This window comes from Euleptes europaea, chromosome 19 (assembly GCF_029931775.1).
Source record: "Euleptes europaea isolate rEulEur1 chromosome 19, rEulEur1.hap1, whole genome shotgun sequence".
NCBI classification, from domain to species: Eukaryota; Metazoa; Chordata; class Lepidosauria; order Squamata; family Sphaerodactylidae; genus Euleptes; species Euleptes europaea.
In genome coordinates this window covers 36,702,119-36,728,994 of record NC_079330.1, presented here as the reverse complement: position 1 = coordinate 36,728,994, position 26,876 = coordinate 36,702,119, and the positions used below count along the sequence as shown (strand labels likewise).

The window sequence follows — 26,876 nt, the reverse complement described above, 5'->3', positions numbered from 1 at the left end:
CGTGTAGTTTTTCATAGAAGGATTTTTTCCCTTCATTGGGTGCATAAATTCCAACCACTATTGTCCTTTGTCCCAATATTTTAGTTCTGATAATTACAATTCTTCCTTCATTATCTTTGTATAATAATTCTGGACAAAGACTGGGATGGGCATAGATTACCACTCCCTTTGTTTTAGTTTTAGCTGAGGCAATAAATGCTTGTCCAAGCACCTGTTTCTCCAAATATTTTTTATGCTTTAAAGCTATATGAGTCTCTTGTAGACAAATTAGGGAGTATTTATATTTCTGTAGGTATTTAAAAATTCTAGCCCTTTTGGTTTTCTTATTCAGTCCATTTACATTCCAAGAAATTACTTTTGCCATAGTGTAGTATTTTTTAACAAAGTAAAAAGTCTATAATTTGGTGCCTCCTTCTGCACCCTTCCCTTCAAATATTTAAACATGGCTATCATGTCTCCCCTCAACCTTCTCTTCTCCAAACTAAACAAACCCGACTCCCTAAGTCTCTCCTCATAGGGCATGGATTCCAGACCTTTGACCATTCTGGTCGCTCTCCTCTGGACACGCTCCAGCTTGTCAACATCCTTCTTAAATTGTGGAGCCCAAAACTGGACACAGTATTCCAAGTGAGGTCTGACCAATGCAGAATACAGTGGTAGTATTACTTCCCTTGATCTAGACACAATTCTCCTATTGATGCAGCCCAGAATTGCATTGGCCTTCTTAGCAGCCATATCACACTGTTGACTCATGTTCAGTCTGTGGTCCACTAAGACTCCCAGATCTCTTTCACATGTACTGTTGTCAAGCCAACTATTTCTCCATTGCCCCCATGCTCTAGTCAGGCAATCAGCCAAGCAATTGGTTTGACTAGGAGCAAGGAGGTAGCCGGAGGAGGAGGAGGAATGGGTTAGAGCTCAGCTAAACTTGGAAATTGAAACAGAATAATAAGAGCAGATCCCTCCCCTGAAACCACAGGGCCAGTAAATAGGGTAAGCCAATGTGCTGAAGTTGTCCCTTGGAAGATCTTTTCACTGACCCATGTCACTGCCTAGGAAATGAATCTGATCTTGTAAAGACTGAAACATAAAACTGCTCATCACTGCTGATACAGCCCCACATATGAGGCCCTGGGAAATTCTGCTTCCATTGCTTGCCCCCTAGAAAGGGGGCCTGCTTGTGAGTATGGGTCAGTTGGAGTCTTCTGCTGGCAATGAGCCACCAGCTTCTGCTGATTACACATACAACTGCACAGATTCTCAGCACTGCCTCTCGGCAAATTGCCCTGAAACCCAGAGACATGATGGAGCTTCCTGGCTCCTGCCGGTAATAAATAATGCCCTCCCATTATGTTGTCCTGCCAGAGGCTATTAATAGCTCTTAATGGACTGACACGTGAAGAATCTCCCCTCGCTCCAGCAGCAAAGATATTAGGAATGCGTCAGTCATTCGAATGATGACAGCACCTAACAGAATTCTGGTGTGGGATTTTGCCATCAACACAAAGTACACCCACCCAAAGACCCTGCCAATGCCTCCTGTTGGCACCTTTTATGGCATTGCAGTGAAATGCCACCATCCTCTGCTGTCACACACCAAAATGAGTGCAAAATGCCAACCATTTCCACTCTAGAGCGGTTACTGTAGGGATTCCCGAAAGGACATAGCAAGAAAGCTGGCGTCAGAGTTGCCAGCTTCGTGCCAACAGAACCCTTCCAATGGCGTACATCAACTGTGTGGCTGGCCAAGGTTAGAAGAGGCTGCATATAACTCTCGGTCCCAAAGGGTCACCTGAAGGAGGCAGAAACAGAAAAGCTGAAAGACAGCAGAAGTTCCTGATTTGCTGACAGGGACAGGAACTGATTATTTATACCCAGCCTGACCAACTGGGATCCCTCCTCTGGTTTGCCAATCAAAGAACAGCAATGTTACATATCCCCTCTGTGCCTGTGGTGCCCTCTCATAGAGTGGCTCATTCCTCCTCTGCTCAGTGGAGGCTGCAGGACCACATCTCTGGAATGACTCTTCACTGCTTAGAGGGCACCCTTTCCCCAGAGAGCTTTTTGGGGAGCTTGCTCCCGATAACAGATGCTGAAGATTGCAATGAGACTGTAAATGAAATAAATTAAGTTACTGGGCAGTGCTGGTGACCTATGTTTTAATCGCTCGTTCGTAGGGAAAAGCAACTTTTTCATTCCAAGTGCCAAAAATCAAACACGCCCCTGGCCATGAAGGCCAAGGAAATGATGGCAGCCACGGCACTCAGCTCCTCCCACCTCATTGGCCTCAGCCGCTGAGCCAGGACCTCAGGCTAGAAAACTACTCTGGCTGTATTGTATTTTCCAGCCTCAAATAAAGCTTAAAGAAATCTAAGCCCTGAAAACACACTGTGCAAACTGAACGCTGAGGCTAGGCTGTAAGTTCCCAGGTGAAACCCCCAACAACTGGCTCAAACCAACAGAGAAAGAAGCCTGGCTTATGGGGAGGGGCCGTGGCTCAGTGGCTTGGCATGCAGAAGGCCCCAGGTTCAGTCCTCAGTACCTCAGTCTAACTAAAATAAACAGATAACTGGTGATAAGAAAAACCCTGCACTTGAGACCCTGGAGAGCAGCAGCAAGCCAAAGTGGACAAGACTGACCATGATAGTACACTGGTCTGACTCAGATGAAGGCAGCTTCATGTTCTTTTTTTTTAATGCATTTTTTAATATGAGTCTCTTGAATAAAGATTATATTTGTTTTTTTCTTAATTTATGAAAAATATCTGCGTCTTTTTGAAGGTTCACTGAGTCCATTTACATTGGCAGAAAAATCTTTATTTGATTCCTCTTAACATTCTAACACAAAACTTACCAATTAACAATTAATTACCTATCTCTTATGAAAAACAATGTTTCACTGTTTCCTCAGCTTCTTCAATTGCTCTAACAGTTTGTGTTTCCCCTTTCAACTTAAACGTAAGTCTGAATGGGAATCCCTACCTGTATGCAATTTTGTTGTTCCTCAGCCTATCTGTTAGAACCCTTAAATTACACCTTTGCCAGAGAGTGTGATGTTATATTTGAACTGTTTCATCATTAATTAGTAAAGGTTCATGTCTTAATTTATTTACTATTTGTTCCTTTGTTGATACAGATTGAAAAGATACTACAGTATTACTAATCTACTTTGCACTTTATCTTTGAATTGACCCTATAGGCTCTACTGATCTACTGAACTCCGTCAAAATCAGATCCTAACACACCTGAAAACACATTTTCTAAATAAGCAACTAGTAGCTCATTCCTGAGCCTTGCGGTGGCTGGGAACAGCGTAGCCGAGGTGCTGCTGTGGTGCCTCCAAAAAGGTTTTTTAAAGTTTTTAAAAGAAAATGGGACTTTTTCCCCCATAGAAAAAGGGCCTTCCCGGGCTGGAGAGGCTTTGGAAGCTGTCAGCTCCACCCCCAGGAATGCCCCGGGTACACCCCCCCCCCCATGCCGGCGCCGCATTTCTCTTCCAGGATTTAGGTCCCGGAGAGACTGCGGCGTTGGAGGAGTGGCATGCAGCCCCACAGCGCCCAGGCGCCAACGGAACTGCTCTCGCCACCAGCATAAGTGCTTAAGAGGCCCCTTACGCTGGTGGGGGGATCCTGCCGCCTCCAGATCACTTGCAGCCACCCACCTCAGGAATGGGCCTTCTTCCTGTTATTTAATTTCCCTCAGTTTCATCGATGCTCTCCTTAATTTATTATCCAGTTCCTCCACCTTTTCTTCTAGTTCTAAGATTTCATCATCATTTCTCTGTGAAACTGGGCTCATTAATCGTACATTTTGAATCTAGCAATTCAACGTTCAACCTGTGTCTTAATAGTTTACAAACCTCTTACCAGACAGACATGAAACTCTTGCCTGCATCCAATTACATATACAGTTTCAGAATCAATGATCTAATATTTTGTTCCAAATGTTATTGGTGTAGATGAGCTAAAAAAAATTGTGCCTCCGTGTACACTGAGCAAAAAAAAAAGAAAAAAAAACATTCAAAGGAGAGAATGGGAATTGTCCGTGAATCACACGGAGAGCCAGGACTTTTGTAGAGGAAGAGGCGGAGCCCTGATGAACTATATTAAAAATTCTAATTTTAATATATCTGAGCACAACCAAGCAAGTTTCATGATCCCCCTGAAATATGACCCAAGACTCGGGAATGTTGAATCTGGAGAAGAGGAGGTTGAGGGGGGACATGACTGCTTTCTTGAAGTATTTGAAGGGCTGTCCCTTAGAGGAGGGCAGAGAGCTGTTCCTGTTGGCAACAGAGGATAGGACTTGCAATAATGGGTTTAAATTACGGGCAGAAAGGTACTGGCTAGACATTAGAGGGAGAAATTTCCAGTGAGAGTTGCTCAACAGTGGAATCGGCTGCCTAGGGAGGTGGTGAGCTCCCCCCCTCCCTGGCAGTCTTCAAGCAGCGGCTGGGCAAACACTTGTCAGGGATGCTCTAAGCTGGTCCTGCACTGAGCAGGGAGTAGGACTAGATGGCCTGTGTGGCCCCTTCCAGCTCTATGTTTATGTAAGTCTATGAATTTCAACCCTCAAAGGCATTTTCAGTGCTCAGATGAGGCAAGAAGCATTTCACCACTACCCGTTAAAGTCTCATAAGCCCTTGAAACTTGTCAGAGAGTTGTGGGCTGAATTTCCAGGGGCCAGCCGGTGCATAACTTCTCAAGTAATAGGTACACCCTTTCATTCTAAGCAAAGTTACACTCTTCTAAGTTCTAAGTTCATTGAAGTTTAGAAGGGTGTAATTCTGCTTATGATGGTGAAGGGGGGAAATGCTCCCAATTATTTATCTCCTGCAATTCCCGATGGGTCACAGATAGGTTAATGCTCTAAAATATTCAATAAATATGAAATAGTGCCATTCTATATAATTCAGGAGTATATACTATTATAGATTATACGGCTGCTATCTGTCTAGCACATTTTCATTTCGCCCTTCCTCCTAGGAACTCAGGATGGCATTTGTGGCTCTCACCTTCCCCATTTTATGTTCACAACAACCCTCTGGTGTAGGTGAGGCTGACAGAGAGAGAAAAACTGGCCCAAGATTACCTAGTTTGTTTTATAAGCAAATGACAAGCCTCCCTGGTCACAGCCCAACACTAGCCACTATACCACACTGCTTAGGATAAAGGACCGTGTGTCAGGCTGCTATCTCGGTTTCGTTATTGCCTCTGTCTCTGTGCTGTATTGTCTGCCCCCCAAGGTCGCATGCCTAAGCCTGGGAACTCAGCTCCTGGGAAACTGTATTCCTGCGTGTAATCTCCCGCCTTTCCTGCCTTATAATATCTCCCAGCTAGTGAGCCTTTCATAGCTGTCATTTTATTCGTTTGCACTGTATGCCTATTTGATCAGTAAAAACCATCTGTTTGGACTCTATACGACTTTGTGGTGATTTCTGGTTCTGTGGGCCAAGGGCTGACATTATGACAGCTATCTCATCTTCACCGTTCTCCTAGCCAGGCTGGAGCCCAGGGGGGTTCGCCTGCCACTTGGATGGGAGCTGTGCAGCTCTCCAGGTGATCTACTACCCTGGAGCCCTTCTCAGAGGACCCTACTCTGTTACAGGACTTAATCGCTGAACTTTTCCGGACGAACCGAGAGGTTTGCCGCTTGAGGGGACTGGTACACGCGCAGTGGCAATCTCTTACAGGACGTCTCTGGATGTTAACATCGGAGGATACTGATGCTCGTTTAGATCTTCAGGACTTGGATCAATTACTGGACGATGCCCGATTGGCGACTGAGGATTTACAAATATTAACTGGACTTTTGGATAATCTTATTTCTCGACAAACTCTTTCTACAATGGCGGGAGCCCCACCGGAGGGTTTTTCCCTGATCCCGGATGCGGCCAGCTGCCAGGCTGAGGCCAAGCGAGTCGCTATTAGCACCGCTCTTCTCCTTGTGGAATGTACAAAGGACACCCCGGTAGCCACCTTGGCTCAAGTTTTGACCCCGACGTTTGGAGCCGAGGCATCCGCACTGGCGGTTCGAGTACAACCTCTGCTGGGCGGGGAACCTGACCCCATACTCTTGCTCCTCGAGACAGAACTTTTGCCGCGCATTACGGCGGAGGCTGCCCTAAGACTTGAGAACGCCAAAGTTCTTGCGGATCAGCAAGCCGCCGAAGCGGCTAGGGTCGCAAGAGAGAGAGAGGCGGCGGAAGCAGCCAGGGCGGCTGCAGCAAGGAATCAGGCGAACGTGGACACGCGCCCCAAGGACTATGTACTGGGACTATCAGGTCTAACTTTTTCCCCGGCGTTTGTCCCGTCGCGTGCGACCCAACGCGCACGCCGTTTGGCTGACCGACGTCGAGACTCAGATGAGTCTGAAGACGAGGATTTATATGGGGATAGCTCTCAATGGGCCACGAGCTTCCGAACCAGTAAGCCTCATCTTACTGGGGGCCCAAGTGAGGAGGTTCATCTTTTACGAGCCCAGAATCGGGAGCTCTCCGACCGTGTTGATCAACTCCAAGAAGTAATGGAACTTATGCTTCACGAGAACAGGCAATTACAACAAACCCTGATAGCTCAGAGACAGCCCGTTCCGATACCGGGTCAGGGGGTACCCGTACAACCACCCGCTAATGTGCCTGCTCCACCCTTACCTCCTGGAGCTCCTGTTGCTCCTCCGCCCGGACCACCCGTGCAACCACCTGCTAATGTGCCTGCTCCACCCTTGCCTCCTGGAGCTCCTGTTGCTCCTCCGCCCGGACCACCCGTGCAACCGGGTCAGCCCGCGCCCGGCCCTTGGAAGCAACTCAAATTGAGAACTACGTATGACGGATCTCTTGAGACTTTGCCTTGTTTCTTGCATCAAGTGGACAGTTATATGCGAGAACAAGGTCAACTTTTCCCCACGGAAGATAGCCGGGTGCGGTACGTAGCTTCCCTCCTGACAGGCAAAGCGGCTGACTGGATGGTCCTCCAGTTTGACACCCGCTCTCGTGCGATTCGTTCCCTCAACAACTTCATGACTGCCCTGAGAAGGAGGTTTGAGGACTCCTTCCTGGGAGAAAGAGCCAAAACGGAACTCTTACAATTAAAACAAGGCTCTGCTACAGTTCGGGAATTTGCCGATGAATTTCAGCGACTGGCAAGTAAAATTGTAGGTTGGCCCGAGACCACCCTAATCCATCATTTCAGGGAAGCCTTGCATCCTGACATTCTGAACTGGTCTTACATGCGGGGCGATCCCGATACCCTCGAAGGCTGGATCCTATTAGCCGAGGAAGTGGAAAGCCGCCGCCGCTTTATTTCTCTCGTCCGTCAAAAGCACAAGGAGAAGGGCACCCAAAAGCCTCAACCCAAGGCACCACTGCTCGTCCCACGAAATCCCCCACGTCCGCTCCAGGAACGTGAAGCCCGATTTCAGAGGGGTGCCTGTCTTACATGCGGAGAAATGGGCCACTTTGCAGCCGTTTGCCCACGCCGCCAGGAATTATTTCGTCCCAGCACGACAACCCGCGCCCGAGGTCGTCCACCACGCAGAGGCACCGCGGCCACCCGCAGCGCAGCTCCGGGAAGGCCCACACCCTCTGCACTCCATGCCGGGGACCCAGCCTCCCTGCCTGCTTCCAACGACCCCGCCGGGTCTCGGATTACAAGTGCCCCATTGGGGGACAGCTTTCCCTCTTCGGATGAGGAAAACCCTTGGATTGCTCCAGCCTTAAACCTGGAATCTCCCCTCGACTTGTCAAAAAACGGCTCCGGTCTGTGGTGAATGGAGCATCTCCACAGACCTCTCAGGATCTTCCTATCAAACCGAATGCTCCTACCAAAGTCAAAGAAGTGGACTCCACCGTCTACGTAGATGCAGTTTTACAACAACTTAACGGAGGTCCACAAATCCCCGTCAAAGCACTAATTGACTCCGGTTGCTGTCGCACTCTCATAAGCGAAGCCACGTTTGCTGCCCTCAGAGCCGACTCAGAGGCTTTACCCGCCCCCGTCCAATTTGCTCAAATGGACGGGAGCCAATTCCAGGGGGGTCCAGTTGATCATCGCACCATAGGGGTGGCGATGGGAATTGGTTCCCACTGGGAACAAATAGACTTCACTATAGCCCCTATCCGATTTGACGTGGTCTTGGGAATTAACTGGATTAAAGGACATAGTCCCAGTATTGATTGGGAAACAAACACTATTTCTTTCGCTAGTCCCACCTGCGACCAGCATCGGCAAAACTTTGCTCTGCCATTTCCGCCCGTTCCAGCGTTAACCTCTACTGCCCCAGTACCACCGGCTCTACCCGCTGTATACCGGGACTTTGAAGATGTCTTCGACCTTAAGGAATGTGATGCCTTACCCCCCCACCGGGCCTCAGACTGTGCGATTGAAGTAGTAAAGGACTGTACATTAACCAAAAGTAAGATTTACCCTATGAGCGCTTCCGAGCGCACTGTCCTCCGGGACTTTTTGGACAAAAACCTCGCCAGAGGGTTCATTCGCCCTTCGAATGCCCCAAACTCGGCCCCCGCGTTTTTCGTCCGGAAAAAAGAGGGCGACCTTCGCCTGTGCATTGACTTCAGAAAGCTCAATGCGGTTACCCAGACCAACGCCTATCCTATCCCATTAATATCGGATATTTTGGGACAATTACAGGAAGGCCGTGTGTTTTCTAAATTAGACTTGGTGGAAGCCTACTACCGAGTCCGTATCCGCGAAGGAGATGAACACCTCACTGCCTTCTCTAGCTGTTTCGGAATGTATGAATTCCTTGTAATGCCGTTCGGATTAAAAGGGGCCCCGGGGGTCTTCATGCAACTCATCAATGAAATCCTACATGACCTTCTATATCGTGGGGTGGTGGTCTACTTAGATGACATTCTCATTTATTCGAAAACTATGGACGAGCATGTGACTCTGGTCAGAGAAGTTCTACAACGCCTGCGTAACCATCAACTGTTCGCTAAACTAGCTAAGTGTGAATTTCACCAAAGCAAACTCACGTTTTTGGGATACATCATCTCCCACCAAGGTCTTCGCATGGACCCCGCCAAAGTCCAAGCCGTCCTCGATTGGACTCCCCCCACCAACCGTAAGCAAGTACAGCAATTTCTGGGATTTGCAAACTTCTATCGGGGATTCATCCCTAACTTCGCCCAAGTGGCTCTACCCATTACGGACCTGCTGAAAACTAAAGGAAAAGTAAGCTCGGCTGCCTTGCCCTCCGCAAAAATCCTATGGACTGAGCAATGCCAAGCCGCCTTTCTGGCCCTCAAACGCCTCTTCACTTCGGAGCCGGTGCTACGGCACCCAGACCCAAATCAAATGTTCATTGTGCAAGTCGATGCTTCCGATGTAGCCATGGGAGGGGCTCTCCTCCAGCAAGGACCGGACGGTCTTCTTCACCCTTGCGCTTACTTTTCAAAAAAATTTGTGCACGCTCAATTAAACTGGCCCATCTGGGAGAAAGAGGCCTCTGCAGTTCATCATGCACTGACTTTATGGCGGCAATTCTTGGAAGGGTCTAAAGTACCCTTTGAAGTTTGGACCGATCACAAAAATCTAGCTGCCCTCACGGGGTCCCATAAGCTATCGGCGAAACAACAACGGTGGGCGGAGTTCTTTGCTCAGTTCCGTTTCACCCTGAAGCACGTCCCTGGGAAGCAGAACGTTCTCGCGGATGCCCTCTCCCGTTTACCACAATATCCGGTAAAACTCGAAAGACCCACCAACTCTCTGTTCACCCCTATGCAACGTGGGGCCCTACCTATGCTGGCTGTGCAAACCCGATCCCAGCATCAACACACCTTCCCTAACTCGCAAGCTCCGCCAGCCCAACCGGCTGCCCAGCCGCCACCGCAACAGACCGGAGTTCCCGCCCCTCCTACCCCTCCGACCGCTCAGCCGCCTGCAGTCTGCGCGCCGCCACACGTAAGCACTAACCCTATAACTATTTCTCAGATCTCCAGGACCGACGGGGGGGCTCCCTCCAAGCTCCCCATCTCCGAATCCTTTTTAACTGTCCTTCGGGACCAGTGCCTTTTAGAACGTTCCGCTCATACCCTACCTCCTGGTGTTTTGGAACAAGGGGGGTCCTGGTACAAAGACTCAAAATTGTATGTACCCAAAGCTCTCCGGAAGGACGTTTTACATTTAGCTCATGGAGCCAAAACAGCTGGGCACTTTGGGTTTCTGAAGACCCTTCACTTATTGCGCAGACAGTTCTGGTGGGGGGGAATGCGTTCCGACATTGACTCCTTCATCCGCAGCTGTCCCGTTTGTGCCGCTGCGAAACGATCGCAGGGCAAACCCCCGGGATTGCTACAACCTCTTGAAACGCCCAGCAGACCTTGGGAAGTGATTGCTATGGACTTCATGACTGATCTCCCTCTCAGTGGGGGTAAAACTGTGTTGTGGGTTGTTACTGATTTGTTTTCTAAGCAAATACATTTGATTCCATGTGCAGGGATCCCCTCTGCTCAGAAACTGGCCCGCCTCTTCGTGACGCATATATTTCGTTTACATTCGTTTCCGCGTAAAATAATTTGTGACCGCGGAAGTGGTTTCGTTTCTAAGTTTTGGAAAGCTTTCCTCAAGTTGGTGGGGGTGGAACAGGGATTGTCTAGTGCATACCATCCTCAAACTGATGGTCAAACTGAACGTGTCAATGCTGTACTCGAATGTTATTTGCGTTGTTATGTTAACTACCACCAGGATAACTGGGTGGAACTGTTACCTTTAGCAGAATATGCCTACAATAATGCCATGCATCAATCCACAGGTTTTAGCCCGTTTTTTGCTGTGTATGGACAAGATTTCAGTCCCATCGTTCCTACAGATGATGTAGAGGGGGAGGGGAACCCCGACATTGCCTCCTGGGCACACGCCCTCCGTACCACTTGGCCCTGGCTCGTTAGCAACCTCGACCGGGCCAAACGTAAATACAAAGCGCAAGCTGACAAACATCGCTCCCCCGGGGGTGATCTGCAAGTGGGTGCTTTGGTTTACCTTTCCACCAAAAACCTCCGTTCCACCCAACCGTGCCATAAACTCAGCGCCAAATTCATTGGCCCTTTCCCCATTACTCGGGTCATAAACCCTGTCACAGTGGAACTGGCTCTCCCCAAATCCTTGAGGCGTGTGCATCCTGTTTTCCACATAAGCCTCCTCAAACCCCATGTTGCTTCTCCACGGTGGCATCCGGACCCACCGCCTGCGCAACCCATCATGGTGGGGGGGGAAGAACACTTCGAAGTCTCCAAGATCCTTGACTCCCGTATTCACCATGGCACTCTCCAATATCTAGTTCGTTGGAAACATTTCCCCCCTGCCTATGACGAATGGGTGCGCGCACGGGATGTCTCCGCCCCCGACCTCGTCGACGCCTTTCACATTGCTTACCCGAACAGGCCAGCCCCCTTGCGAACTGGGAGGGGGCCTTGAGGGGAGCAGAATGTCAGGCTGCTATCTCGGTTTCGTTATTGCCTCTGTCTCTGTGCTGTATTGTCTGCCCCCCAAGGTCGCATGCCTAAGCCTGGGAACTCAGCTCCTGGGAAACTGTATTCCTGCGTGTAATCTCCCGCCTTTCCTGCCTTATAATATCTCCCAGCTAGTGAGCCTTTCATAGCTGTCATTTTATTCGTTTGCACTGTATGCCTATTTGATCAGTAAAAACCATCTGTTTGGACTCTATACGACTTTGTGGTGATTTCTGGTTCTGTGGGCCAAGGGCTGACACCGTGTTCTCTTTAAAAAAATGATATTTTATAGTCAGCTTGTTAGTCACTACAAACGTTATTGGGGATAAGCACCAAAGAGATTTAAACTGCCCCTCCAGAGAGTGTGGTATAACAGATTAGCACTGCAGAGTTCCAGGATTGAATTCACACTCTGACGTAAACTCGCTGGATGACGCTGAGCCAGTCACTCAATTACACTGGCACCTTGACCTAACTCAAAGGGTTATTGGGATCATAAAATGGAAGGGGGGAGAATATTGCATGTTGCCCAGATCTCTAAGAAGGAATGACAGAAGAAAAATATGATTAATAGATCAAAATGACTTGTGGGAAGAGATGCACATTAGAAAGAATTAACAAGCCTGGCTCATATCAAACTGGGCACAGAGGAGTAAATGTGATTTTTTTCTCTCTCCCCAAAACTGGAGTGCTAATTATACTGCTTTCTCTGTTCCTATCCAGGAACTTCTAGATATTAAAAAAAAAATCTAGCACTGTAATGTCCTTTTTTCCCTTTAATTAAACAAAATACAACAATGCTCTGCTTTCCCCCCCCCCCACCCCCTTTGGTAGCAAATAAGAACCACTGGGCAGCTCTCCTCTTAGCCTTGCTTTACCCATTGGGCCTGACAAAGCCCCCCTCCCCCAAAAAAAGTTTTGTCTCATTTAAACTGGGCTGCTCTCCATGCAAAGTAGCTACACAATTTGGCATGTAGCTCAGGTGTCCGTGACCTCTTGGACCTTGGGGCCACCTTTGGAATCCGGACACCGTGTGGTGGGCACAGCCACAAAATGGCTGCCGCAGGAGGTCGAACCAGTCACAAAATGGCTGCTGGACTGCGCACCTTCAGCCACCCAGTGAAGATCCTTTGCTGCAGTAGCAGCTGTTGCCAAAGCAACACTTAAAAAAATCTGCAGGGCCAATCAGAAGCCTTGCTGGAGAAAAAGCCCCACCCAGCCTTTTCCACTTTCTAAAAACACTCGGTGGGCAGCAGGAAAGGCGTCAGTGGGTCCCATGGCGCCCATGGGCATCGTGCTGGAGACCCCTGATGTAGCTTATAACAATACTGTACGAGTGCAAAGTCCCACAGGAGAGTATCAGTCGTAAGTGGCCCCCCAAAAAACCCTCTCTGGCTGACATCAAATTAACCGGAGCGCTAGCAAACAGAAAAGGAGAGCAGCAACCAACTTGTCTGAGAGACACCCGACCCCCACCAAGAAACTTAATTGAAAAGCACCAGTTCAGCACCACAGACAGGCTCCAGCAGCCACCCAGGGGCTTCTCTTTCAAGCGTTTCTAACACCAGGAAAGGGTCCAGGCCTGCTTTCCAATGTCAGGCACCTCACTCTTTGTAACCAGAACCCAGGAATCCAAACCAGAAGGACCTTATCTAAAAGGTTACGACAGATGTTTGCAACTGCCTCTGCTGGCTTCCCACGACAGCTGCTGATTCCTCGACTTGTGCTCATTCCGACAGCACATGCTGAGCCAGCTGGCACAGATCACTTCTGCAAGCATCTAGCATGCTGGAATGTACCAGTTGTGGTGGACGTGAGCCTCCACTACAAACAGTATTAACATCTGGCCTGCTGACCCATGAAGTCCACAGAACACCCAGATGGTAACATCCTCACATCTGCTGTTTAGCAGAGCTGGTATCTTCAAGATAACCAGATTACCAATTTATTACTTTATTTACTTCATTTATACTCTGCCTTTCACCCCAACAGGGTCCCAAAGCAACCTACATCATTCTCCTCTCCTCCATTTTATCTTCACAACAACCCTGTAAGGTGTTGTGTGTGTGTTTCTTAACTAACAGTATACATGGAATCTGGTTTGAGAAGCAATATACAAATACTTTAGATCAATTGATCAACGCAGGGGGTTCATTTAGATTATTTTATTTTGCTGTAGCCTTGCCAGTCATTAGCAGTTTTGAAACTGCAAGTTGCCTTAGCTTGACCTGATGCTTCTACAATAAAGTTTACCTGCTTCTGACTTGGCTGTCTGAGCAAGTGACTTTTTGGGAATTGCCCAGGTTGGCTGGAGAACCTGACATTAAGCTGCTAATGACAGGCAAGGCTACAAGGCACAACTTAAAGCATGGTTACATGATTACATCACAGCTGCAGGTTCAAACGGCATGGGAAACATGGGGCATAGATAGATAACGGGGCATGGGAGGAAGGAGGGAAACAGGAGCCTAAACACGGCATTGCTTGTTAGCTATCCAGGGTCGGAGCAAAGGGAGGGGGAAGGAACAAGGAGTGGGAATCTCAAAGCAAATGAACATCAAAGTAAACATGCGAACACTGGCCTAACTCATGTCAGGAGCCTGACCGCTTGTACGGGCCAGCCCAAGCATGGCAAGGCAAGGACTCAGAAAGGCAACCTCTGACATTAGAAGCAAAGGCATCGAAAGGCAACCTCTGACAATCCTCTAATGTGTATGAACAAGGGGGAGGGATCCCACGCTCTCTGGAACTGTAATATATTCTGGCAGACCTTCGATCCACAAGCTTCAAGGGAGGGGATGCATTATATTTCTCTTTGTTTCTTCACGGATGCCTCAGAGTCATTTATTGATTTCTTGAGGTGGGCTCTAAATAAGTGCAAGCAGAGCTCAGCTCCGGGGGGCCGATCTCTGCGGCCCCTGCCACACTTTCAGGTGAGCGGACACTCTGGACTGGCGCCAAAGGTGCCAGAAGGGTCTGCGCGGAGAAGAGGGTGGAAATCCTTCTGCCACCCACTTGCCTGAGCAGAAGGGCAGTGTTTGGATCTAACTCAGTCATCACTGCATTCAACATAAGGTCAGTGCAAGTTGTTTTTTTCTCAGCTGGTGTGTGTGAGAGTGAGTGAGTGGGCGGGTTGCCTGAAGAGGGGTTTCTGAGTAATTCCCTTTGTTCTTTTGTTTAGTTGCTGTGTCCTGAGTGAGGAGGGCAAGTGTGTTTGGGGTTAATTGCTGGCTTCGCCCTCTGCTGATGAGGGGTGGGACTGAGAGCTTTTAGGAAGCTCCTCCCGCCAGAGGCGCGAGCCCTTAGCCTGGGGGTCTGGCCTGGGGGCAGGGCCGGATTTAGGTTTGATGAGGCCCTAAGCTATTGAAGGTAATGGGGCCCTTTATATGTCCAGCTGTCCATTGTCAACAACAAATTGTCGCTGTTTTTTGTGTTGAATATATGCTATATGGTAATTTATGGACCTAATAGGTACCTAAAGCCATTTGCCCAAAACAAAATATGTATTTTATCAAAGTAAATGTTGAACTGAAATACAATTAAGAAGAAGTATATTAATAGTGAAATAATTATTATTTCCTTTAAAAAATTTTGGGGGCCCCAAGAGAGTGGGGCCCTAAGCTAAAGCTTGTTTAGCTTATACGTAAATCCGGCACTGCCTGGGGGCCCCGTAGGCAGCTGACAAGTTACTACATTTTATATCTGTTGAGTGTTTTTTTTTCTCAAGCAGGGTGTCTTGAGAGGCGGTGTGTCAGGAGAGCTATCAGGGAAGTCACTGAGCAACTTCATCAATGGATCACAGCAGTGTGGCTAGTGAGGGAGCCGAGGCAGTAACATGCAAGGTCTGTGGCATGTTTGTATTTTTACCTGTGTGTGTGTGTATAGTGCCATCAAATCGCAGCCGACTTATGGCGACCCCTTTTCGGGTTTTCATGGCAACAGACTAACAGAGGTGGTTTGCCGGTGCCTTCCTCTGCACAGCAACCCTGGTCTTCCTTGGTGGTCCCCCATCCAAAAACTAACCAGGGCTGACCCTGCTTAGCTTCTGAGATCTGACGAGATCAGGCTAGCCTGGGCCATCCAGGTCAGGGCATTTTTACCTGAGGGTAACAATAATTACACTTGCAGCAAGTGTAAGTTGGTAGCCCTGCTGGAGGAAAAGATACAGGGACTTGAGGCAGGCTTGTCCACACCCCATTTTATAAAGCAGGGGTGTCGAACTCATTTGTTAGGAGGGACGGGTATGACAGAAATGTAACTTGGTCGGGCCGGGCCATGTGTACGTAAATAAATAAATAATAAATAAATAATAGGGATGAAAGGAAGAAAAGAAAGAAAAAGAGGGAGGGAGAGAGAGAGAGAGAGAGAGAGAGAGAGAGAAAGGACATCAACACATTTTCTCTTAAAAATCTCTTTGCCCATGAACAAGGAAGGAAGGAAGGAAGGAAGGAAGGAAGGAAGGAAGGAAGGAAGGAAGGAAGGAAGGAAGGAAGGAAGGAAGGAAGGAAGGAAGGAAGGAAGGAAGGAAGGAAGGAAGGAAGGAAGGAAGGAAGGAAGGAAGAAGACATCAACACACTTTGTTACTCTGCCCATGAACAAAAATCTCTTTGCCCACGAACATGGAAGGAAGGGGGGAAGGAAGGAAGCAGGGGGGAAAGAAAGAGGGGGGAAGGAAGGAAGGAAGAAGGGGGGAAGGAAGGAAGAAGGGGGGAAAAGAAAGAGGGGAGAAGAAAGAAAGAAGGGGGAAGGAAGGAAGAAGGGGGGAGAGAAAGAAAGAAAGAAGACATCAACACACTTTCTGTTACTCTGCCCATGGACAAAAATCTCTTTGCCCATGAACAAGGAAGGAAGGAAGGGAGGAAGGAAGGAAGGGAGGGAGGGAGGAAGAAGGGGGTGAGAAAGAAAGAAGGGGGAAGGAAGGAAGGAAGGAAGGAAGGAAGGAGGTTGAAAGAAAAAAGAAAGGTGGGAGAAGGAAGGAAGAAGGCAGTCTGGGGCGGTGAGACAGAAGATGCAGCCGCTGCAGTCTCTGAGCCGCTCTGGAGAGGCACGTTAGACCTGCGCGGTGGCAGTAAGTCCATGGGGAGCCGTAGGCACGCTGATCTTTTTGGCACCTCTATCGCCACAAGTCGAGCCGACTCTTTTCCTTTTAAAGGAACCGGCTCCCGCTTTCTTACTCTTCCCCTTAGAGCCACCTGGATGGCTGCCAGGGGGTTGCTCCGCTTGAGTTGAGGGCACCAGCAAGCCTGGGTCCAAGTCCTCCGGAGCAATATAGGCATCTTGTTTAGCATTCGCCATCTTGTTTTGGTGGGAAAAACCCTACTGGGAGGTTAAACTACTAAAAAAAGAAGACTAAAGTCTGTAAGGTCAGAGAAATAGAGTAGAAAGGGTAAGGTAAAATTTAGAGTAGAAATAGAATGGATAGACTAGAACAGGGGTGGGGAACGTCAGGCCCGGGGGCCATTTAAGGCCCGCAAAATCATTTGGTCTGTCCCTTCGTGGGTCCTGGCAGATCTCTAGCTCAGAAGGATCTAAGACTGGTGATCCACCCCCTCTCGCAGACAGGAATAGCCTTTATTCAAGGCAGATATGTTTGTTTTGCAGAGAAAAGGAACCTTTTCCCCCCTTGCAGAAGAGTAGTTAGCTATGGAGGTGCTAGGACCTCCCAAGAAACTGTGTTAACCCTTTCCCACCCAGGCCATGGAGAAATCTATTCCCTCTGTAATACAAGAGGGCTGGGGGTGGAAGTAGCGACAATGGAGGAGTTAAAGGGGGCAAGGCCAGAACGCACGGAGTTCTTAGCCAGTGTGTCCTCATTTCATCCCTGCAGGCGGGGGTAGCAGGAGCTGGCTGTAGAATCCGGCCCCGACCATGCAGAGCAGGAGCAACTCCGGTGTGTGGCTGGACGGCTACGCCTGGCTGGTGCAACAGACCATCCTGTACCACCAGGTGGGCAAGTGCGCCACTGGCTGGATTCCTGCCTGCTTGCCCACCCAGAGGGGTCATCTTGGGCAGCGGCCTGCTTGGGGCTTGGTCGGCTAATGTTTAAGTTGATAATTTTGTATGGCCCGCGAATGATGTTATAAATATCGAAATGGCCCTTGGTGGAAAAAAGGTTCCCCACCCCTGGACTAGAATATAATTTCCTAAGGCTAACAGCAGAGAGTTGCAAAAAAATCTGCTCTCCCTTAGTGAGGCAGGAAAAGAACTTCCCTCAGGAGACAGGAAGTCAAAGTTTTTGTTTCTGCCTACCAGAGCAAAGGAAGGAAAACACCCATCATGAGGATGCCCACCTCCTCCAGAGCGAGAAATTCAATCAAAAGAGTTTCCATCTAGGCATTAGGAAGTATTTTATAACCATTAGAGCGGTTCCTCAGTGGAACAGGCTTCCTCGGGAGGTGGTGAGCATTCCTTCTCTGGAGGTTTTTAAGGCGAGGCTAGATGGCCATCTGTCAGCAATGCTGATTCTATGACCTTAGGCAGATGATGAGAGGGAGAGCATCTTGGCCATCTTCTGGACATGGAGTGGGTGTCACTGGGGGTGTAGGGGGGAGGTAGTTGTGAGATTTCTGCATTGTGCAGGGGGTTGGACTAGATGACCCTGGTGGTCCCTTCCAACTCTATGATTCTATGAAATGCATAATTATAGGATGGGGGGAAACTTGTCTTAGCAGTAGTGTGTGCGAAAAGGATCTAGGGGTCTTAGTAGACCAAACACTGAACATAAGTCGGCAGTGTGATGCCATAGCTAAAAAGGCAAATGCGATCTTGGGCTGTATCAACAAAAGTATAGTGTCCAGATCATGCGAAGTGATGATTATCACTTTGCTCTGCTCCGGTTAGACCTCACCTAGAGTATTGTGTTCAGTTTGGGGTATCGCAATTTAAGAAAGATGCAGGCAAGCTGGAACGTGTCCAGAGGAGGGCAACAAAGATGGTGAGGGGTCTGGAGACCAAGTCCAATGAGGAAAGGTTGAAGAAGCTGGGTATGTTTATCCTGAAGAGAAGACTGAGAGGGGATATGATAACCATCTTCAAGTACTTGGAGGGCTGTCATATAGAGGATGGTGCTGAGTTGTTTTCTGTTGCTCCAGAAGGTCGGATCAGAACCAACGGGTTGAAATTAAATCAAAAGAGTTTCCATCTAGACATTAGGAAGAACTTTCTAACAGAGTGGTTCCTCAGTGGTACAGGCTTCCTTGGGAGGTGGTGAGCTCTCCTTCCCTGGAGGTTTTTAAGAAGAGGCTAGATGGCCATCTGTCAGCAATGCTGATTCTATGACCTTAGGCAGACCATGAGAGGGAGGGCACCTTGGTCATCTTCTGGGCATGAAGTATGGGTCGTTGGGGGTTGGTGGGGGGGAGGTAGTTGTGAATTTCCTGCATTGTGCAGGGGTTGGACTAGATGACCACTCTATGATTCTATGATAAGCCCCTTGAAGCAATTAATTTCAGAAAAGCAGCATCAGAATGTTTTAACTGAAACATTTTTTCCCGAGACTGTTTAACCAGACAGTGTTTAGATGGCAGATTTCAAATGACCACACAGCTCTTCACAAACATTGACTCAGTAAACAACAGCCCTGCAAGAGTTGAAGAGTTGGTTTTTTTATATGCTGACTTTCTCTACCACTTAAGGGAGACTTAAATTGCCCTGACCTGGATGGCCCAGGCTAGCCTCGTCAGATCTCGGAAGCTAAGCAGGGTCAGCCCTGGTTAGTATTTGGATGGGAGACCACCAAGGAATACCGGGGTTGCTGTGCAGAGGAAGGAACTGGCAAACCACCTCTGTTAGTCTCTTGCCATGAAAACCCCAAAAAAGGGGTTGCCATAAGTCAGCTGCGACTTGAAGGCACTTTACACACACAAATTGGCTTGCAATCAGCATTATCATTTCCAAAATGTGTAATGCCAACATCGATTTATTGGTTTTTTCAAAAATTCCACCCTTCCTCCAAGGAGCTCTGGGTAGTACATGTGGTGCACTTCCTCCCTTTTATCCTTACAACAACGCTGTGAAGTAGGTTAGGCTGCCCAACAGAAACAGATGGTGTGTGTGCATGTGTAGAGGAGAGCGAGAGAGGGGGAGAGGGAGAGAGAGAGAGAGAGATCGACTGACCCAAGATCATTCACAGTACAGTCCTACGCAGGGTTACTCCAGCCTAAGCCTAGGAAAAGTAACTTTGGAACGTACTGTTCACAAACTTCCTAGAGGTGAAGGAATTTGAACTCCGGTCTGTCCCACCACAGTCCAACACTAATCACTACACCACACTGCCTCTCAATATATATTGTTCCTGGCACCCAGGAAGCCCAAGAAAGAAAGATAACCCCCCATTGGTTGGTAGACAGGTTTTCTAATCAACTCTGCTAGTCAAAAGAGTAACATACATCTCACTCTAATCTCGGCAGAAGTCTTCTGCCTACAGCGGATGAGTCACTCTGGTGGGGTCAGTTTCCAAAATAGTAAGCGAAGGATTCTGACACTGAGCCAGATTTAGAGTGGAGGGATACACACACACAGAGAGAGAGAGAGAGAGAGACAGAGAGAGAGAGAGAGAGAGAGAAAGAGAGACAGAGACACCAATAAAGGACGCCCACGGAAAACAGTCGTTCAAGCTCAAGCCCTGGCATTGTGTCATTCAATTAGCCAAGGTGCCATCCAAGGTGCTACCCTCACCTGCGGTATTCAAAGCATCGAACTATGCTCCCCCCATCTTGTGGGTGCTGGAACCCAGCCCAAAGTGCCTCCCCAAAACTGATCAAGTCTGCCGATGGCAACTGGGTCCCACCTCTCATGCGGGACTTTGCACTCACAGAGTGTACTGGTATCAGCTACATCCGGGGTTCCCAACACGGAGCCCGTGGGCACCATGGCACCTGTGGACACCTTTCTTGCTGCCCACCAAGTGTTTTTAGAAAGGGGAAAGGGCTGGGTGGGGCTTTTTCCCAGCAAGGATTCTGACTGGCTGTGCAAATTTTTAAAAAGGTTGTTTTGGCCCCAATCGGATACGGTCTCTGGAGAGGCAGCGTATCTATTTTGGAAGTAAATATCACCCATCCAGAGCAAGCAGAGAATCATAGACGTCAGGTTTGGCTCCCTGAAGGGACAGGTGGTGTTTGAATTCTGGATTCGCAAACAGACAGAGTGATACGGGGGCAGATGCTGGCGTTTCCCCCCCTCCCTTTCTCCACAATTAATATGGAAACTGAACCTTTACACGGCTGAACCACCAGCAAAAAAGAGCTGACAGACCATGCGGTGCAGTGGTTAAAGTGGCAAACTAGAATCTAGGAAAACTAGGCTTGAGGTTTGCTGGGTGGCCATGGGTTGGTCACGCTCCCTTAGCGTCGCCTGCCTCACAGGCTGAAATGGAGGAGAGGAGAATTCTGTCAGCCACGTTGTGTCCCCATTGAGAAAGGCGGGATATAAACAAACAATAACTGTCTGGTCAGCAAGTGTCGGCTCTCCAGATTAGGGTCCGCAGCTCTGAACCACCACACCATGCTGGCTCTCAAGGGGGGGGGGAGGGCAGGGTTTCCATTCAGAAATAAGCCCAAACCAAACACCTTCCATTTTAGAAACAAACAGGTAGGCAGATACATAGTTCCCTCCACCCACTCTCCACCATTATTGTGGCAGCTTCAGCGGTCCCAAGGGAGTTTTTCCATCTCCCTGTGTCCCCGATCCTCAAAAGACAGCTTCAGGTGGAAGAGGGCTGCAGGATCCCTCTTTCCTCCTCTCTCTCTCTCCATGCCAGTTAGCCAAGACTTCACACGGGAGGGGGCCTCCGTAGCCTTACACAGCAAGCCATTAAATGCGCAGCAGGAAATGTCCCCTTCCGTCCCCCTGTTCCTGCCCAGATTTCCAGCTCCCATCCTGAAGGGGTCTCTGCTGCCCCCGACCCCCTCCTCCCAGCATCCGGACTGCCCTGACCACAGAGAGGCAGAGCAACAAAGTAGCTGCGACTTTCTCACAGCCACAACAGGTCCGGGTAGACGTCGCTCCATCCCACGACGGCTCAGAGAACTGCCATTCTTGACCCAACCGTCTGGCAGGCTGCCCACCCCAGGCAGTTGGCTTGGTGGATTAGAGGGGATCTGGGCAGAGTTTTGTCACACAAGCCAACAAGAAGCCAATAAATCTGTTTGGATTTTCAAAGGTGACCAAGGACTTGCATTTTGTTTCTGAATGTTTCCAGCTGATGGCAGGTATCTGACCAGTTCCTCCTACAGAACAGCATTGCCATGGAGGGAAATGGGGCTGAGATATAGGACACGCACACCCCGCCTTCACCCTGCACTGATCTAGAAGACCCTCACAAACAAAACATCAGGGGGCTCGAGTTGCAGCAGCGGGAGGGAGATGTGGGGAAATCCCGCTTTGTGAACTCCGCGAGAGACGGGATTCTCGCCAGCACCGGCACCAGACAGACTCCACTTTTTTTAGAAATAGGACTTCTATCCTTCATATATAAATGCACATTGATTTTTCCCCAATTACAATGAGATACAGTATTGATATTACACCCCAACTGTTGAGGCTCCAGCCCATCACTGCCACACTCAGCGGCTCTGAATCCCTTTTTTGGGCAACAATTTTCTATATTCTGAGTTCCTCAGAATACAGAAAACTATGTTATAGTTAACTATGTTACAGAACAGGTGATCGTGCTCATCTCCACAAAGAGTTGGATTGTTTACATATCCATCTAGCACATTTTTAATCCTGCCCTACTTCCAAGCAGCTCACAGTGGCGTGCAAGGGCTCCCTCTCCTTCGCTTTATCCTCACAACAAACCTGTAAAGCAGATCAGGCCACGAGAGAGTGAGAGGCCCAAGGGGAACTGGCCGAGAGGGGATTTGAACCCAGGTGTCCCCGTTCTACCCACTACGCTCCACTGGCTCATGCCCATCACTTCAAGATCTGCTCACTGTGGCGTGGCTTACATGCAAGCCATTACTGGGGGGCAGCTGCCGAGCCTCTTCTTTCTTTATGTGGCCCCCACAGAGAATCGGGGGAGGGTTGCTGTCACGCTGGGCAGTTTGTGCCGGACCCACAGGGGCCTCTTAGAAAAGCTTGACAGGAAGAGAGAAACCCCCACTTCCTTCCACAGAAAACTTGGGGGGTGCCTATACAGCAGGAAGGAAGGGGGAGTGGGTCTTTCTTCCTCACCTGCAAAAGTCCAGCAGAGAAATCCTCCTTGCTTTCCCCTTCCCGAGATCTCTGCAGAGGAAAGAAGAGGGCTTTTCTCCTCTGCAAGAAGTGCTTCTGCAGCAGGAGCACACAGCTCCCTTGCCCTGGAGAGGGGGGCTGGTGGATGGGATGGCCTGCCCGCACCAGCAGTCTGCTTCTCCGGCCTTGTGTGCATTAAGGGAAACGAAACGGGCTTTTTCAGCTGTAAGTCTTGGACCGAGGAACTCTCTGCCCAAGGAAGCCTGCCTGGCCCCCTCCCCGCCACAGCCTTGTGAAGACCTTTCTGGTCCAGAACACTTGAAGCACTTCTCCACACTGACCTGACATTTAATCTATCAGGGTTTTTAAATGCTCTTGATTATCGTATTTTATTAACTTCTGTTAACTGACTACAATTATTACTTTTTGCCACCTGTTAATTTTTACTGCTGAGTATTGCTTTTTACTGCTTTTAGATAGGTTTCGGGGGGCTACAGTTTTGAGCTCATCATCATTCTTTTATAAGCCACTTTGGGCATTATTTATAACTTAGGAAAGCAGGGTATAAATTTACTGAATGAATAAATACATGGACTAAAAGAAGCAGAATTTATTAGCAGATGGATTCCATTCTTCAAGAACAAAGTCTTCTCCACCACTACAGGTGTGAGGGCCAACATGCTGGAGTGACTGTTTAACTAGGATCTGGGAGACCCAGGTGCAAATCCTCCCTCTGCCATGCAAGCCCTGCTGGTTGATCAGTTACTCTCTCTCAACCTAGCCTCCCTCACAGGGTGTTGACATGAGAATAAAATAGTGGTGGGGAGAACAATATTGTAAACTGCTTTGGGTCCCCTTTGGGAAGAAAAGCAAGGTATAAATATCCGAATAAAATAAATTAGAATGCCCAAACCAGGGAGATTGAGTCATCACCAGTTACTGCCACTGTGCTTATTGTATATATCTGTCTCAACCCAGGATAACACTCCATGCAGTGGATGAAGTGTCTCTTTGGCCACGACACATTTGTTGGCCTTTACGGGGTGAGGGAGACACTCTGCTGTTTTTGCTGCAGCAGATTAACTCGGCTGTACCCTCTGCAGCCTGGGCTGTGGAGCCACCTCTAGAATTTCACTGCTTTGCAATTGGGGCTGCTAACCAGGCAATCGCAAAGAATTATTGTCAATAAACTGCTACCCACAATACAAGGCAATAACTCCAAAACCAGCCTTCCCACAAGAAAAGAGGCCTAGCGGGGGGATCTTTTTTATTTTCTTAAAATGATGAATCAATCAAAAATCATTACCTTTGAGCAGCAAGCGTCAATCAAATGTAATAACAGCCAGTTCCTCACAGCAGCAGTCTGAGATGGTCAGCTCCAGCGCAAGACGAGAAGGAGCCGGCCAGAAGAGAAAGGAGCCCACAAAACTGCTCTACAGCAATGCCAGCTCAATAACTGGCAGCAGCCCCTCAGAGGTCTTTCCAGCCAGGCAATTTTAAAATGCTCAAGACAACCAATATCCCCCCCACGCACGCACACAAGATGACCTAAGTCTGCAATTGAACAACAGAACCTCCATGTTAAGAGGCAGCATACCTCTGAATCCCAGTTGCTGAGGGACAATGTGGGCTTTGCCCTCAACACCCTTGTAGGCATTCTGCAGGGGCCACAGTGGGAAGTAGGATGCTGTCCAAAATGGTCAAGCGGGGGGTGCGGGGGAGGGTCATTGTAATGACAGCACCCAGGTTCTATGTGGTCTCTCAAGAGGGACAGAAAAGGCTTCAAAAATAAGCCACATTTTTCCCCCAAGCAAGAAGACCCTCACTGGAAAGTGAACAACAGAACCTCCACATTAAGAGGAAGTATACCTCAGAATCCAGTTTTTGGGGGAGCGGCAACAACATGGCTTTGGCCTCCATGTCTTTGTAAGTTTCTTAAGAAAAAGACCTACCTGCCTGTGTGTGTGTGTGTCGGACCTTAATCTGGAGGCTCCAAGTTCGAATCCCCACTTTGCCATGTAACCTTCGGCACATAACCTTTGGCAAGTCACTCTCTCTCAGCCTAACCTACCTCACAAGGAGGAGGAGCAAACAATGTTCTAGGCTACTTTGCATCCCCCTTGGGGAAAAAAGCAGCGCATATCCACATTAATTAGATACACACACATCACCATTTTTCAGCCCTTCATCTCCCACACACACCTACCTCTACGTCCTCCTTCCTTGACATTAGCCCAGCCTGGACAACAGCTTTGCATCCAAACTTCCCAAACAATCCAATGTCAGCAAAGTGTGAAAATGTGGCTCTTTGATAACCACGTTCTGGATAACAAAGCTTGCTTTCCATTGGGGGGGGTCGTCTAGCTCTCTCACACGTTTTTCGTAACAGCCAAAAGCTCAAAGTATGTGCACTACTGGACAACTATGAATCCATGAGTAAAGAATGTAAAGAAAAGCTGAGCTCTGCTTAGAATCCAGGGAAATATTTAAGGTGAGCCCTGCAGGGTCAGGCCAAAGGTCCATCTAGTCCAGGGGTGGGGAACGTCAGGCCCGGGGGCCATTTAAGGCCCGCGAAATCATTTGGTCAGGCCCTTCGTGGGTCCTGGCAGATCTCTAGCTCAGAATGATCTAAGATGGGTGGGGAACCTCCGGCCCATGGGCCATGTAAGGCCTGTGACATCATTTGGTGTGGCCCGCGGAAGCCGCCATTGCCACCACAGGTCCGTGCGCGCAGGTGGGAAGTTGGGAAGGCTTCCCCTGATCGCACTGGGCCGCTTGCATGGCCTGGTGACTCTGCGTGTGTGGAGGGGAGGGGAAGCCGGGAAGGCTTCCCCCGATTGCCGGGCTGCTTGTGCAGAACCCAGTGAGTGAGTGTGTGTGGAGGAGGGGGGAAAGCCAGGAAGGCTTCCTCCGATCGCAGTGCTGCTTGCGCAGAACCCGGTGAGTGCATGTGTGTGTGTGTGTGGAGGAGGGGGGAAAGCTGGGAAGGTGTGTGTGTGGGGGGGGGGAGCCTCCCTCCCTCCTCTGCAGAGCCTCTCCTAGGTTTGCCAACCTCCAGGTGGTAGCTGGAGACCTGGCAACCCTAGCCTCTTCCCCCCCCACCGCCGGGAGATCTACACCTAGTATGGCCCCCGAATGATGTTATAAATGTGCAAATGGCCCTTGGCAGGAAAAAGGTTCCCCACCCCTGATCTAGTATGTCTACAAGCAGGTCCTGGAGGCCCCCCGACTGGTATTTAGAGACAGGCTGCTTCTCAATGCAGAAGCTCCATTTCGTCTTCATGGCCCCCAGCGATTGACAGAGCCATTCTCCAGAAAGGTGTCTAGCCTGGTCTCGCAGTCGCCTGAGGCTGCCGGCCACTCTCACGGCGTCCGGGGGCTGAAAGGGCTGCAAGTTGACCACACATTTTGCGAGGAGGCGCCCTATTGCTGGTCACTAGAAGGGGCCCCCCACTTACCACACAGTGCAATGACGTGGCTGCTGTCCTCATGCACAAACTTCCGGGTTACGGCCTCTTCCATTATCTGTTTCACCTGGAAAGGGAGGGGAAAATAATCAGACCGTTTTATGTAATTTTTGTTTTATATAATGTGTATTTTAAGGGACTTGAATTAATTTTGTATTGTTTTATTTTGTGATTTTATGCTGTTTTATTATATTTATTATATCATGTGATGGATTGTTTTGTTGTGAGCCGCCCTGAGCCCAGCTTCTGGCCAGGGAGTGAAGGCTGGGTACAAAACCAAATAAATAAGAGCAATTAGCACTCTCTGGCCACACAAACGCAGATAGGAAAATACTGAATCCCTTGCTTGTAGGGTCTTCCTCCTACATCAGGAGTCTACAGCCTATAGAGCCACAGCCAAATGCGGCTCTTTTAACACAAAAATGAAATCTTAAATTAAGCTATATGATGGGGGGAGAGAGACTAGAATCACCAACAGGGGAAGGGAACAACAGGGAAATATTTTTTACCAGTAATCCAAGTGCAAACCATAAACAGATTTATTCCAGCACACCAAAATAACTGGACAGGGTGCTCCCCACCCCACCCCAGATATGTTTGCTCCATTTTATGAGACCCCATATGTACCACTTCATGATAAAGGCCTCACTACAACCAGTGTTTGGGCTGTGGAGACTTTATGTATTCTTAATGGACATGTCATTTATCAGTAGTCAAGTTAGATAGTTTCAGGCATGCAAAGGCCTCTCCTATGCTGCCTCTTTTTTG

General features: G+C 48.9%; 1 protein-coding gene across 1 annotated transcript in view; it reads right to left on the bottom strand.

Moving 5' to 3' along the window:
• Nucleotides 1–26,171, bottom strand: part of SGSM2 (small G protein signaling modulator 2) — a 138,910-nt gene extending 112,739 nt beyond the window's left edge. Inside the window, exon 1 of the mRNA XM_056865427.1 lies at nt 26,100–26,171. Coding sequence (XP_056721405.1) covers nt 26,100–26,163 — 64 coding nt within the window. The 5' untranslated portion in view covers nt 26,164–26,171. The remainder of the gene's footprint in view (nt 1–26,099) is intronic.
• Nucleotides 26,172–26,876: the final 705 nt, after the last annotated feature.